We start from the raw sequence: 14,172 nt of genomic DNA on the forward strand, positions 1-14,172 counted from the left end.
TGTGAACCCCTTGGCAGCAATAACTGTAGCATCACCCAACTTCTACATAGTTTCAACTGACGTACAGACATTCTCACATTATCCTGAAGAATTGTCTGATACACTTTTTCCATCTTCCCCTCAATCACTGCAAGCTGGGCAGGTCCTGATGCAGCAAATCAGGCCCAAATCATGATGTTTCCTCCACTATACTTTTCAATTGGGATGATGTTTTTATGATGATATGCAGTGCCCTTTTTTGCTCCAAATGTAGTGCTGTGTGTTCTTTCCAAATAGTTCAATTTAGTTTCATCACTCCACAAAACATTTAGCCAATACTGCTGTGGAGTGTCAGTGTGCTCTTTGGCAAACGTCAGGCGTGCAGCAATGTTCTTTTCAGTAAGTAGCAGCTCCCATCACGGTCTCCTGCCATAGACACCCTGCTTGTTCAATGTTTCACCTACTGTAGACTCATGAACACAGATGTTAGCCAGTTCCAATGATGTCTCCAGATCTTTGGCTGTCATTTCATGTTGTTTCTTTACCTCACTGATGAGTATTTGTTGTGCTCTTGGGGTCATTTTGACTGGCCACCCACTTCTTGGTAGAGTAGCCACAGTCCCAAAGTGTCTCCATTTGTAGATTGTTTTGTTACACAAAAATGATAGATTTTTTACTTTAAAAAAATATTTATAATAAATATATAATTATTTCACAAGTGTGTACAATGGTTAATAGCCCTTACATCTAAATAACATGACATATAGATGATGTACATATCTACAGGTATAATGGATCATAGCCCTCTGATTACCCTAGTAGATAGATTACCAATGGCCTCTACTATCTGCGTAGTGCAACAACAGGCGGTCCATATTTCCAAGCCACTGCTTATTGTCTTGTCACTGAACATAAACTATAGTTGCCTCAGTAGGCAAACCGCACCATGACAACGGAAAACTGAGATATGATAAATAAATATAAATCAAAATATGCAGTAAATCACCATTGACTGTCAGGTTTCAAATTTTAAATTAGCAGTACGTAAAGCTTACATTGCATTGCATTGCATTACATGCTTCAATGTGACTTTTGGTTCTATATAGATGAACCGAGCTGAACTGAACTGATTAAAAAGGTTTACATACAGTAAGTTTGAATCTGTCCCACGTTGCATGTGTTCTGTCATTGAAGCAAACTGTGGCGTCTCCACATAGGTTAAATAAACGAATTGTTTGGTACTAAATCATTTTGCTTTATCACCATCTTAAATTTGTTGCTAACCAAATCTCTGCACTAAAACCGCGTGAGATCATGAAATCAGAGCAGAGTGGGAGATCTTCGTTTTTGCCTTCTCTCTGGCGCCGTGGTTAAAAATAGCTCTCGGCGCTTTTGAGTGGCGCTGTGCCACCGGGGGACACGAATAATAGAGACACAACGTCAGAAATAAAGAGGACATCAAGTATATGTTTAATGTTTACAGTTAAAAACATTCACTCCAGTGTGTGCCCACAGAAACTTGGCAATCAGTGCATTGAGTCATTCCATAAATCGCATAGCTGTAAAAAGAAGATCATCACCCTGTAGACTATAGTTTGGGTGTTTTTGCACACTGCCAACATGGAAATGCTAATTTATTAATGAATTAATTTATTTGTTTGTCATCGGGATAACTGATTTCTCCGATGGAGCATAAACATGAGGGGAATGAAGAGGGTGTGAAACCGATACTCCTCTGTCTGGCCACTTGTGCCTGAACCAATGAGCGCTCTCACAGGCTGCTCCGAAACTGAAGCAGAGCTGCGCGCTCGTCTGCAGGAGAAAAACAAACCCTGTCCAAAATGAACACAGGTTAACATTAGAGCTAAATCATTCTCAAATGTCTGAGCAGGACAAATTCGAAGAACACATGCGATCACGACACTGTGTGATAGAAAAAAAAACTTTTTTAATTACTATAAAGGCAAAGAGTGATTCTATAAAGTCTCACCAACACAAACTGCAACACAGACCAACACCTTGACATACAGGGAAATAAAAACAGGTCAAGTGTTCAGGAGTGGAAAGCAACTTCAAAATGTAAATACAAGCAACAGTGCCAAAAAGTTGAAAATAACCTATTGCAAGTCAGAGTCTTTCATTCACAGTGATGTTAGCTGCAAATATACCAAAAACAATCCCAGTACTCTGCAGTATGGTCCTGAGCAGTTCATCATGATAATGTATACTAGAAGCGAGTATAACGTGGGCATTTGTATCTGTAACAATGTACTGTTTATGAGATAATGATTTGCATTCGTATGTTTTCATGTCAATACATATGGACTTTGGCACATAACGGCGCATCCAACGTGCACACACACACACACACACACACACACACACACACACACACACACACACACACACATGCATACATGTATATATACATATATATATATATATATATATATAGTCAAGTATGAAGTACAACAGTACTACTGAAACTGAAAGGCTACAATGCAGAAGTATGAAGTACCACAACTGTAAGTGTTAACGAGATTTACTGCATTGTGGTTGTTTACCTCTGTTAACCAGTAATGTCTGGTCTAAGCTCATTTTCTAATAGCTCCCAGTAGATGTCTGTTACAGATTAATTGAAATTCATTCATTCAACTGTTTCTGAGATATGGCATTGACGTACGACACACATGAGGTCACAGTGACCTTAACATTCAATCAGTTCATCATAAAGTCCAAGTGGACAGTTGTAGAAAAGTTCATGAAAGTTCCCTCAACATATTCCTCATATATCAGTTTATAGGTTTTAGATGAAGGTGAGCTCACTACAACCTTGGCCTTTGACCTTTGGCCACCAAAAACTAATCAGTTCATCACTGACTCCAATTGACCTTTGACCGGCCCTGGCTATCGCCAGCCCAGAGGCATAAATATGATTCATAGCATGAATACATTATAGATTTACAAGTGTCTTGTCTTTAGGCGTTTTGCACAAGTGCATTCAGTGCAACAAAATCAATCAATGTCAGCATTTACATAAGGCCCCATTAAACAGGTGTGAGGAGGCATGTTTACAGCAATGTGGGAAAATCAGAACTTCCTGTTGTGCAGCTCAGCAACCCGCTGCAGAGAGTCTCTTTGGTCTGAGCTAAGTCTTGTTTTGCTGCTCACTTCTATCCACCGAAGAAAGACATGGCTGCTCACCTGTCAACAAGGAGATGATTGCATCACACTAATTGGGAATTTTATATTTTCTTTTGGGGGAATCGTGACCTGAAATGATTCAGTCCAGTTCTTCAGTTCTTTGTGTAACCGTAAAATAATGTTTGTATAATAAAATCATTTTCTCACCGTACTATTGATGTCCGCCATCACCTGGTGCGTTCTGTCCAGGTGGATGTTTAGGACAGTGGTTTCCACCCAGGCATTATCTGTGTTCCTGCAGTCATCCACATAACCCTCAAGCACCTAAATCACAGTCACACAATGATCAAATTATTTTCTATGTTCTATTTACTAGTGGTTTGATGATGAAATGTATTGTTGCTATGCACAGCATTGCTTGTATAGTCTGTAAACTATAATGCCCATCTAGGAACATTAAAGCTCAAACCTAAAGGCTGAACGGACTTACCTTTGTTCCCTCTGAAACTTTTGCATTTAATTTTTCATACAGTGTCTTTCCCATGGTTTTCTGAAGAGTCACGGGCAGGTGATCAGCAGACTGGACAGGTCCCTGACAGTTTCAAATAACAACAAAACTGTGTTTTAAAGAACTGGTCCAACAGTAATAAACCCATGAAGTGAACAAACAGCCGGACTCACTCCAGGTAAAGTCAAGGTTCCCTGGCTTTCGTCCCAAACTGCCAAGAACTCCAGAACTGATCTTGTGCTGTCTCGCCACCTAATATCAAAGTCTCACATCAAGTTCTCATCCAGTTGTAGTTAAATAACCTTTTAAAATGCTTTGTAAGCAGCTGAGACCTACCGCGTCAGCACAAGGTCTAAATGCAGATTTGGACCCAGTTGACCGAGTGCACCCTGTCCCCTAATGCCTGTCCTCCCTCCTGGGTTTCTAATGAAAGAAGACTCGTATCAGACATCAAGACATGCTTGTAAGGTTACGGTTAGTGCCATTTGATGCCATCTTATCTGGTGTCATACCTGTAATTATCTGAGGTTTCTGATTGTGATCTGCGGATAGAAAGAAGAAATGAAATTTAAGGACGTAGCTTATCTTTGATTTAGATAGTGGGTGTCGTCTGAAAGGCTGTTTTGTACTGTAGTTTCTGTTTATGTTACGATATTTTAAAAGCAGGATCACTTATGAGCATTTGTTTTCTGTGGACTGATTCAGGATGGATTGAATGAAAGTTACTGTATAAAATAAATACTACACCTAATAGCGACAGAACATTATGCAGAAATTTCCTATAATGAACACAAACCCATCCGCATGGTCCCCATTGTCTTCAGAAGAATAATATGTCGGCATGTATGAGCTGAATTTGACCTGAAAAAACAAAAAGAGGATGTGAAAACAGACTGTCGTTTCAGACGGTGAGGTCCTGAGGAACAGCAGATGGTGATGTGAAATACCTCCCATGACACCTTCTCCTCGGGCACGGGGAAGCGCGTGAGCTTGCTGCCTGGATATTGCAACTGACGGGCATTCACGTGGAATCCGTCCTCTTTCTCTGATGTAGTTTTTAAGGTGTCAGAGGTCTCCTCCGTTTTAGTTGGCGCTGCAGGGAAGACTACAAATGAGTGCAGGAGTGAGTGAATTATAAATTGAAGCCAAACATTTATAAAAATTAATAATAATGAAGAAGGAAGGTTGCTCACTCATTGATGGTGCTTCTTTGGTAGCAAGCCCCTTAGATTTCAGACTGTCCATAATCCACTGCAGGGCTTTGGTTGATTGGACGACCTGATAGGACCAAATAAAAGTAGGTGGTAACTGTTTATTTAAAGTTAAAGATGTGCGATTTATAACAGGAGACCTCTGGAAAATAATGGGGGCATCGAGAAGCGCGTCATCACTTCTCTGCATCGTGCTTTGCTTTGCTCCCATAGCAAATTGTGAATGTTACAGACAGAGGTGCATCCTTAGTGATAACTCAAAGAATCAGGTCACAACCTGTTCCTCCAGTCGGGCCAGTCTTTTCACCATGGCAGCAGAGAGCGCCTCGTCTTCCCTCTCCAGTCGATCGGATATGGTGGTAACCCTGAGGAAAATAACAGTGGACACAGTGTGTGGTTTGTTTGGACATCACTTCCAGAGTGTTTGATGCCATATTGTTGCTATATTTAATCACAGTAAAATCTGAACCTCATGAGACCTTAAAAACTTCTCAAGTTAGTTTGAGATATTTGGTAAAAGTTGCTGAGAGTCGAATAGGAATGTAACTCTAATAATATTGTATTACACTGTGTGCACTGCACCAGCTTAAGGACTTCAGATAGAAATGATGTAACATACGACACGTGTCATTAATATGGTCAGTAATAATAAATAATAAAAAAACAAATAATAATAATAATAATAATAATAATGATATAATAAAAAAAAACTTTTTACTTTTGGGCTGTGTCTAGGATGTGACGCTCCATGTTCTGGCTTTGCTCCATCTGTGAGGACAGCAGGTATTTGTCCTTCATCAAAGCTTCCCAGGACAAAAGCTCCTCTTCCTCTGTCTGAGGAAGCTTGTTTTCTGTAGGATAGTACCACATGTTTAGCATCATGTTCCCATAGACACAGAAACACATACAATTAAGATTAACATGTGAGGCCAGAGACCATCTTTGAAGAGTCTGGAGATAACATCTCTGCTTATTCCAGATGGAACAATGAAAACAACGCAGGTTTTGGAATACACCTGACATTATTACATCTCCAAGGACCAGATTTTTTATAAGGAACTTATAAAAACACTATTGCAGTGTAAAACCAGTAAGAATGATGACTGTATGAAAAGTGATCAAGCTAAAAGAGACAACGTGCAGTGTGCACAATTATGAAATCCTCTTTCAGCAAAGGCAAAAATAAATAGTTCGAAAGACTTACTGAACTCTCTAGACATGGTGGATGTCCCGCACAGCGTCATCTTCCTGACAAAGAGGTAAAGATGGCTGAGGATGCAAAAAGGTGGAGGAAGTGCAGGACGGCTGTAATACTCCTTAATTAGCTCATATCTTTGAAACTTCCATATTCTGTCTGTGTTGTCCTGCACTTCCTGGAAGGTAAAGCTGTGGAAAACAGCAAACAGAGGATAGACTGGTGAAACATCAATAACTCATCAGGAGAATCTCACACAGATAAAATGATGGTAAAGGGAACTTACTTGAAAATAGCTATAAGCAGGTTTAGGAGCAGTATGTTGGCAAAGAGCAAGTAAACACAAATCATAATGATGGTGAGCCACTCAGGGAAGACTGGTGTTTGGTTTTCATCTAGCATAGGACACTTGGGCTTCAGAGGATCGGTGCCATTGATGCTGCAGGAGGTTATGTCAAAAGTAGTCTCTGCAAAAGGTAAAGAGTTTTTTTAGTGGTAAAATTAAATAAATGTTTAATGTCATGACATCCTTACAAATAATGACCTGAGAAAAATACAACAGTTTAAACTTCAGTCAAAGCAATATTAATCTCATTATTCACTCACTATCAATATCGGTAGGAAAAGTCCCAAATATGACGAGATATGGCTGATAAACCACCCCGCGGACAATCCAGTCCAGCCGGCTTTCATTTTCGATGAGGATGCCTTGTTTAGCCACGCCATACGCCACCACCCAGATACTCAGCAGGAACATGAAGAAGAACATATCCATCATCTGGAAATGAGTTGTTTTGTACATCTCATCAGCACACACCAGATGGCGATCCACTGAGGCATAAACCTTTTATTTCTGATAAATGAAGGCATTTTGTGCTCTGTTGTTGTTCCTACATTACATCAGGTTAGCATTCATTACATCTGTGCTGTGTGTAACCCTCTCACCATCCTCTTGACTATGATGATTTTGGGCCCCAGGGTTCGACTGATGGTGAAGATGGCCATGAGACGCAGGCAGAAGACCACAAAGTCAATGCAGAGGACGATTTTACCAGCATAGAACAGTTCAGATGTCAGTCTGAAGCAGAAAACCATGATTAATTGATTGATCAGCAGGTGGAGGGGCCTGAAGTGGTCGTCCCGGAAGGAAGGGACTTACCTAAACACAAGGCCAATAATAAATAGGGTGATGGACAGAACATCTAAAATGTTCCACAATTCATTAATGTACATCTTGACTTTCTTATGAAAGCCGAAGCCATCAGGATCATGAAACAGCTGAGATGAGAGAAAAGACAAATTACTATGTAAAAGAGTCAAACGTAATAAAGTCATAGAAAGTGTATATAGTGACAATGTAAACATCTGTTAAAGTTTGAGCTTATTGCTTTAGTTCATATTTGTTAGCCAGTACTGCATTGATTCAAGACGTGTACGTGTGTCTCTCACCTGTCTGACTTCCTCAAACACCAGAGAGAGCAACCATATGTAGAGCAGCATCTCCCCTGGGGACGGTGTAGGCTGGAAGTCTATCATCAGCACCACAGCAAACAATAAGAGGAAGGCGAAGTACGACACGATATTCAGGTAAAACTTGACCTGTGGAGAGCTGTAGAGGCAGACCAGTCTGGACCACCTGCCCAGAGGCTTCAGGTGCTGCTGCCTGCCGGGGTTACTGTGGACAGAAATGTCACTGGAATTAAAAGCAGTTTCATGTTGTTACGTTAAACTCTTCCTTTTTTTTTTTTCTTGAGTGACTCGTATGTCTTGTTTTCTCCTAACTGACCTGCTGGAGACAGTCTGTGGTCTATAAACTCTTCTATACTGTCTCCTGTACTCAAGAGGTGATGACACAGTAAGAAGGAATCCAGGTTTTTCAGTGAACGGGGTCAGCTCGTGTGTGCATGTGTACTTACGGGGAGCGTTGATTTGTTCGAAGGGAACTTCCTGTCGCAGTCTCCACTGTCTTTATTTTCTCGCTCTTCTCAGTTTCTCTCTGGATGGCTTCATCGCGTCTAGGGGGAACAACAACATTGCTGACTCTCACTACATGAGTGGTACAGACAGTAGCACAAATATGTAAATATGTATGTGAATTGGGATAACATTCGCTTTTAGCTTTTATAATATATAATGAATTACAAATGTGAAACTTAAGTGAGTAGTTATGGACTTTGCAATGCCAAAACATCCTTATGACGTAGATGAGTTTTATTCTTGCAATTAAAAGGAACATAAAAAGCCTTTCAAATATAATAAAACCACTCTAAGGTAGGTTAATATGTGAACATTTTGAGGGCTTCAAATCTCTGCTGTTCTACAACAGGGAATTTGAATTATTGACCACACAGATATCTGGAAACAATAAATCCGAATATAGAATGTGGGCTTGGTTTTCTTTGGAAAAGTACTTTACTATAACAATCACCGCTCATCATTTTACAGCTAATAAGACAGACCTGAAAACCAGAAAGCCAGTGTAGATAAGAGGGAAGAACACAATGCAGATCATCACTCTCCACACAGGGTTGTCCACCGAAAGCTGACCACACCATGTCCGAGTCAGAAGAGCCTGGAAGACACGTCAGCAGCCAATTAATGGGTCAATTAACATTCATATAGCAGTAAATCATATATTAATCTAAATGAAAGTTACATTTATCAAGTGCAATTCACTGATTGGGGGCAAAAATGATCAAGCTAAAGAAAACCTTGAAGGTTGTTCTACCTGAACACCTGAGTGAGCTACGAAGTTTTCATCATCAGCCTCCAGAGCGAACCTCAGGCATGTTGTCCTTCCCCAAAATGGTGACACGCGAACCAGCAGCTTTTCAGCCCGCTCCTCATCACTGTTATGGCACTCAGTGAACACACCTGGCGTGTGCACACACACACAGACGCACACAAAGATACACAATAAAGCTAAATGCTGTGTAAAAATCGTGACATTTGAAATCATGCTTGTGGTACCAATGGCGTGTTTCTCATAGTGAGCGGCGAGCTCTTTCATCTCCGCTGCCTCATCTACGTCACTTCCTTCGTCGGCCATTTTTTTCAGGATCTTGCTGGCAGCCAGAGCGCCACATGTGCAGTCTCTACACTGTGCACACACAGAAACCAAGACAGATACAGAAAGCTGCGCGGGGCCACGTTCACACGCCACATACACCACATAAAAAGTGTTTTCGGCACCTGTTCCCAGGCAATTTCAGCCAGCTCTCTGCTGCTCTGAACGACAGCCCAAAGGAAGAGGTCTGTGCCTGGGTCCCTCTGTGCTTCAGCATCATGAGCCTTCAGTGGAGCTTGAGAACCTGCCTGATTTTTAGACATCTAGGGTAGAAGAAAACTGTTATATTGCATTTCAGATTTCAGAAATACCTTTTGATACTTTGATGATGCCCAATTTGTCCATCATTTATGCATCCTGCAAATTGTATTTCCATTCATGAAAGTTCAAATACACTTCGCCACAGCTCTGGTTTGATGAATAGATGCTGGATAATACTCACTGATACGGATACGTTGTCCGTAGTCATGTTGAACTGCTGCGTCACTGGGGAGTGAGGGTAGAGGTGCTGGGTGAAACTGCCCAGTAGGTGGCGCACCTCATCAGACACGTGACTCATGGTGATCATTTCCGCTCGCCCCGAGTGACCTTGAGCCCCGATGCTGAACTTTTGCTTTCTGCTGCGGTTAGACCCGTGCACCCGCTTGGCCAGCTTGTGAAGAAAGAAGCAGCTGGGGAGCTGTCTGTAGAGCTCACACAGAGTTTGCTCGTCCTGCAGGAAATCCCTCAAACTCACACCGTTCTCCACCAGCAGACTCACAAACTGAGGCTTGTTGCCAACCAGAGCCGAGAACATGGCCCTGTGGAGGTCACTGGACTAGAGGATAATAACAAGATAGAGGAACAGGACACCATCCGGTTTACGAGTGCTGTTTTACTAGCTTTGATTGAATTGAAAGGATTCAGGTTTTTCAGGATAGTGAAATTAAATTAAAGATCCCTTTCCTTGTCTCCCCAGTCAGTCTACTGTTTTGAAAAGGATGGGAAGCGGGGACAGATTGTTGCTGGTGTTTGTGTAATTGTGCACAAGCAAACCCACCTTCCACTGACTTTCCTCAGTGAAGATCTCCGTCTTCGCTATGTCCACTCGGTTCCAGGCAATAGCCAACTCCAACTGCCTCTTCCAGTACTCAACTCCCAGTGACTCGCTGGTCCTTGAAGCTGAGGGCAGAGTTTACATTGACAGCAATTACTGTATGTCGTATATATAATTACAATCTCAGTTCTCCACAGCTCAGGCAGATGCTATTAAATACCTTCTTTTGTCGCCTTAACAAACCACCAAATAAAAAAGGAAAAACCTTTCTGATGTATTTTCCCTCTATTAATTATTGGTCTACACCATGGACCAAGACTTGGAAAAAACACACAGATGCAGATCAAATGCAGTTTGTGGCCACAGCATTTGTGTGGATGTCTAACATTAGCTGAGTGGGCAGGACAGCTGCCTGGAAATGTATTTAAACTACTGCAGTGGAGTTCACTAATGGAAACAAAGGGGAAAGCAAAGCAGTTTAGCTTGAATGATTGATCATCACTGGCAGTATTAAGCAAATACTTTGCACTTTAGACTCAGTGTGTTTTTTTTATAAAAACGAATTAAGCTTGGTCTAAGTGGATTTCACAACTCTTTCTCTAAACCATCATGGGTCGGACTCATTTTGCAAGAAGCATTGTAAATTTCTAAATGGATCAATCATAGATATCATTGTGTTCCTGTGAGAAAAAGCAATCACTAGATTGAGATTTTGCCTTTCTGAGAGGCAACATTATGCTCGCTAGGATCTGGTACTACCTGTCTGTCTTATTCTCAGTGCCAGGAAATCGTATTCCTACCTTTAAGAAGTGCTTGAAGAATGGCCACATCCATGTCACTGTGATTGTCTTCACTAACCCTGAATACTGTCAGCAAGTGCGACATCCTGATGATGTCCTGAATCTGTAACGGAAAACAAACAGGCTGTGGCCAAAGTTTCCCATCAAACTTTGCCAGCCAGGCTGCTAACATGAGGTCAAGAGTTTAGAGCTGTGTTTGGTGGCTAAACCTAATTTAGCCTTACTGTAATCAGCACAATTTGTCAGAAAACAGAAAACTAACTGGCATCCTGTGAAGGGAATCCAAGATCGGGTGATGTGATTACATTTCTATGAATTTGTTAAGATCCACGTTGCCTCATTTCCTACTGCAATACACAGAAAGAGAGAGAGAGATAACTTTGTCTTAAAGTAGAGGTTCGACATTTCGAAATGTATGCTCATTACCTCTACTGGAGGTGAGTTAATGTAGATGAGAAACTCAACTTTACCCTCATGTCTGTACAGTGAATGTGAAAGTACAGTTATGTTGAAACTGCTGGTCCAGTTCTGTCTAAAGGTACCAAAACCCAGGTATCAGCACCTGAAAGCTCACTAACACACTGTAACTTTTGTTTAATTTATATAAAAATCTAGATTATAATTACAATTATTTAATGGACTATTACTGGATTGATTTCAAGGACCGATCTACAATGTCCAATGGTTGCCTCACAGTTCTCATAGCTAAGAAATGAGCATAAAAGTCTTCAGTCTATTCACAAACCATTTTGGTCCACTTTAGGATTTTGAGGTCATCAAAGGTCTCGTATTCTTGGCCAAAGAACTTTTTCATCAGCTGGTGGATTAGGGAGATAGTGACCCGCGTCACTGGCATTCCTGCCACCTGAGCAACCACGTCTGCTATTCTCCCGGAACCATCCAAGACCACACACGGTGTACCATTCAGCATGGCATTGTACATGGTCTGAAGGAAGAAACACACACACACAAAAAAAAAACTCAGTAAAGACCGACAAAGACAGAGAGAAAGAAGAAGATGACTCACATTCAGAGTGCCCGGTCCGCCATCCAAAACCACACACACCGCGGGGATGGTCAAGCCACTTTCTGGAGGTTAGAAAATCAAAAATCAATATTAAAATCCAATTAGCTAGGAAGAAGCGGATTTGAGACCTTATTCTATAATGGCCTGGTGCATTTGCAGTGACTGCACCTTTGTTTCCAAGATGCTTTCTGGTAATGCATCTCTCCAGACGGCCACGCAGCTCAATCTCCACACCGTAGAGTCCTTGGGTCCCATCATCCACGAGCAGAAAGTGAGTGTGGTTGTTATCAAGTAAAGACAGTCGGCCCTGGTTGGTGTTGTCCATTGAATAATGAGCTGGGAAACAACCCTGCAGAAAAGGCGGAGGGGGAAGATGGGAGGAAGAAGTCACAACAAGGCCAGACGAGGAGTCTTGTTACATGAAAGAGGCATGTTACACGTTGTACCTCTGGAGACATGAGTGTGTCCCTGTTGTGAATTACTCCCCATGTTGCCACTCCAATAGCTACAACCTGACCCTGCATGGAGCTGCTGCTCAGGGCGTAGTCCCTCACAGCATGCCCCACATGCTTCATCACACCTACGTGGGTACCGCCTGTGATGATCCACGCACCTGCAGAAAACACAGTATGTGTTATAAACTATCATCTACGGTAAAGTGGTCTGATTTTGTGTTTTGATTTTTGGAAACATACATAAACACACACACAAACACCCCTCTCCGTCTGGCTAACCTGTAGTCTGGGCCACTTTGATAAGACCTCTGTGGAACATGTTCTTGAGACGAGCCTTGAGATAGAAATTCTTGGCTCCTCCAGTTACTGAGATCAGCAGGTTGGGAGGAGAAAGTTTCCACTGTTCCGTTAGTAAGTTGTACAGAACTTCAGGGTCGGTGTCCGTGGACACTCGTGCATACTGCGAACGGAAAGTGTGAGGATAAAGACACACAGGCACACGCTTAAATGCACTTAAGGTATTGTGGAGAGAAAGGATTGTTTCACCTTGCCCGTCCTTTGTCCCAAACCACCAAAGTGGATGTCTCCGAAAGCATCCGTGGGCACCTCCCGAACATGTCTGTGTTTGTCCCACGACTTCCCTGTGTAGTCCTCTGGCTTGATGGCTTCAGCCGCATGATCAGTTTTTAAATGACCACACTTACATACATCCTCTCTGGAGGAGAAACAAACATGTATTAGTATTTGCGGTCTTGTTGATTTTGTGTATGTGTGTGTGTGTGTGCCACTTTAAGGACATATGACAAGTGTTAGTTTATGAGACAGTTTGAGCTAAGTGCTACTGGAAGTGACAAATAGATTCAGTTATCATCCAACTGCCCTCACAGCAATTTACCGCAGAGCCTCGCCTTGCATCAGCATCAGTATCAGTATCACAGTATTTCTGTATCACTGCACAGCAGCAACGACTAAAATCACTGCAGAGCCTTTCAATAACAAACCACAGCGCAACTCAGCCTACCTGACATCTTTGTCAAAGAAGCAACATTCCTTCTTGCAGATGTTCTCCCTTACCCACGAGGAGAAGGCACAGCGCTGGAAAGAAGGGGAAAAAGAAAGGTGCTTAGAGGGTCTGGCTGAATGGATCGCCAGAGTATGAACCAGACTTGACTCGGCCTCAGATTCCCCCATCCTAAAGGGATTCTGCGGTAGCTGCGCTGGACAGCTCTGCCTCAGGCTGAGTACTGAGAGCGTGAGAGGAGACGGGAGCCTCTGCGGGCGGTGCTGTGATGTCACAGTGGAGAGCTCAAGCTGAGCAGCCTGCTGAAACCCAAACTAAACCTCGCAGTGATGAGACAGAAAGGAACCAGCTCTGGATCGATTATCGCATTACTGAGAGCAGAGTAATTACACAACACACTTATTCTGAGACAGCAGCAGGAAAAGAAGGAAAAAGAGCAGCGGAGCTCATCATCAGTGCATCAGGAGACTGAAATGATTGGTTGCACCACAATACTGTAGTTATTAACTATTCATATAAAGATTTTTAGACTCCTCTCTCATGCAAAATCAACACCTCATGTCTGTTGTTTGAATGATTTACAATTTCAAACACTGCTCATGTTTCTCCTAAAAGTCCTTTGGGCAGTAAGTATATCTTCTCACCATGTGTCTGAAACCGTTCCCTATGGCCAAAAGAAGCACTGAACCCTGTTTTGTTCTTCTGTCAGCTTCACAGGCTCCACAAACT

General features: G+C 42.1%; 2 protein-coding genes across 2 annotated transcripts; both read right to left on the reverse strand.

The window, feature by feature from the left end:
* Nucleotides 1–2,472: 2,472 nt before the first annotated feature.
* On the reverse strand, nucleotides 2,473–3,865 carry LOC113173189 (transient receptor potential cation channel subfamily M member 2-like). The gene is made up of 3 exons (XM_026376569.1): nucleotides 3,614–3,865; nucleotides 3,331–3,447; nucleotides 2,473–3,183 (listed from the first exon to the last, which is right to left on the reverse strand). Exons 1-3 carry the CDS (start codon nucleotides 3,665–3,667, stop codon nucleotides 3,070–3,072), a joined length of 285 nt encoding a protein of 94 aa, XP_026232354.1. The 5' UTR covers nucleotides 3,668–3,865; the 3' UTR covers nucleotides 2,473–3,069.
* Nucleotides 3,866–3,982: 117 nt separating this feature from the next.
* Nucleotides 3,983–13,613, reverse strand: trpm2 (transient receptor potential cation channel, subfamily M, member 2). The gene is made up of 27 exons (XM_026376567.1): nucleotides 13,444–13,613; nucleotides 12,969–13,137; nucleotides 12,702–12,882; nucleotides 12,414–12,580; nucleotides 12,136–12,316; nucleotides 11,968–12,029; nucleotides 11,686–11,886; nucleotides 10,941–11,043; nucleotides 10,144–10,265; nucleotides 9,543–9,921; nucleotides 9,230–9,348; nucleotides 9,008–9,137; nucleotides 8,766–8,911; nucleotides 8,497–8,609; nucleotides 7,954–8,052; nucleotides 7,487–7,712; nucleotides 7,197–7,315; nucleotides 6,983–7,115; nucleotides 6,644–6,815; nucleotides 6,324–6,504; nucleotides 6,047–6,228; nucleotides 5,561–5,693; nucleotides 5,120–5,207; nucleotides 4,825–4,909; nucleotides 4,579–4,736; nucleotides 4,144–4,492; nucleotides 3,983–4,054 (listed from the first exon to the last, which is right to left on the reverse strand). The coding sequence occupies exons 1-26, from the start codon at nucleotides 13,611–13,613 to the stop codon at nucleotides 4,379–4,381; spliced, it is 3,933 nt and encodes a 1,310-aa protein (XP_026232352.1). The 3' UTR covers nucleotides 3,983–4,054; nucleotides 4,144–4,378.
* Between the last annotated feature and the right edge of the window lie 559 nt (nucleotides 13,614–14,172).

This window comes from Anabas testudineus, chromosome 21 (genome assembly GCF_900324465.2).
Source record: "Anabas testudineus chromosome 21, fAnaTes1.2, whole genome shotgun sequence".
In the NCBI taxonomy this organism is placed as follows: Eukaryota; Metazoa; Chordata; class Actinopteri; order Anabantiformes; family Anabantidae; genus Anabas; species Anabas testudineus.

Coding starts and splice junctions, on each gene's coding strand:
- LOC113173189 (XM_026376569.1), bottom strand. CDS start 3,667: ATGGGAAAGACACTGTATGAAAAATTAAATGCAAAAGTTTCAGAGGGA. Junction 3,448..3,613: donor AAGTTTCAGAGGGAACAAAG/GTAAGTCCGTTC, acceptor ACTGTGATTTAG/GTGCTTGAGGGTTATGTGGA. Junction 3,184..3,330: donor TGGCGGACATCAATAGTACG/GTGAGAAAATGA, acceptor CCTTGTTGACAG/GTGAGCAGCCATGTCTTTCT.
- trpm2 (XM_026376567.1), bottom strand. CDS start 13,613: ATGGGGGAATCTGAGGCCGAGTCAAGTCTGGTTCATACTCTGGCGATC. Junction 11,044..11,685: donor TCCTAAAGTGGACCAAAATG/GTTTGTGAATAG, acceptor TTTCCGTTACAG/ATTCAGGACATCATCAGGAT. Junction 7,116..7,196: donor ATTATTGGCCTTGTGTTTAG/GTAAGTCCCTTC, acceptor TTTCTGCTTCAG/ACTGACATCTGAACTGTTCT.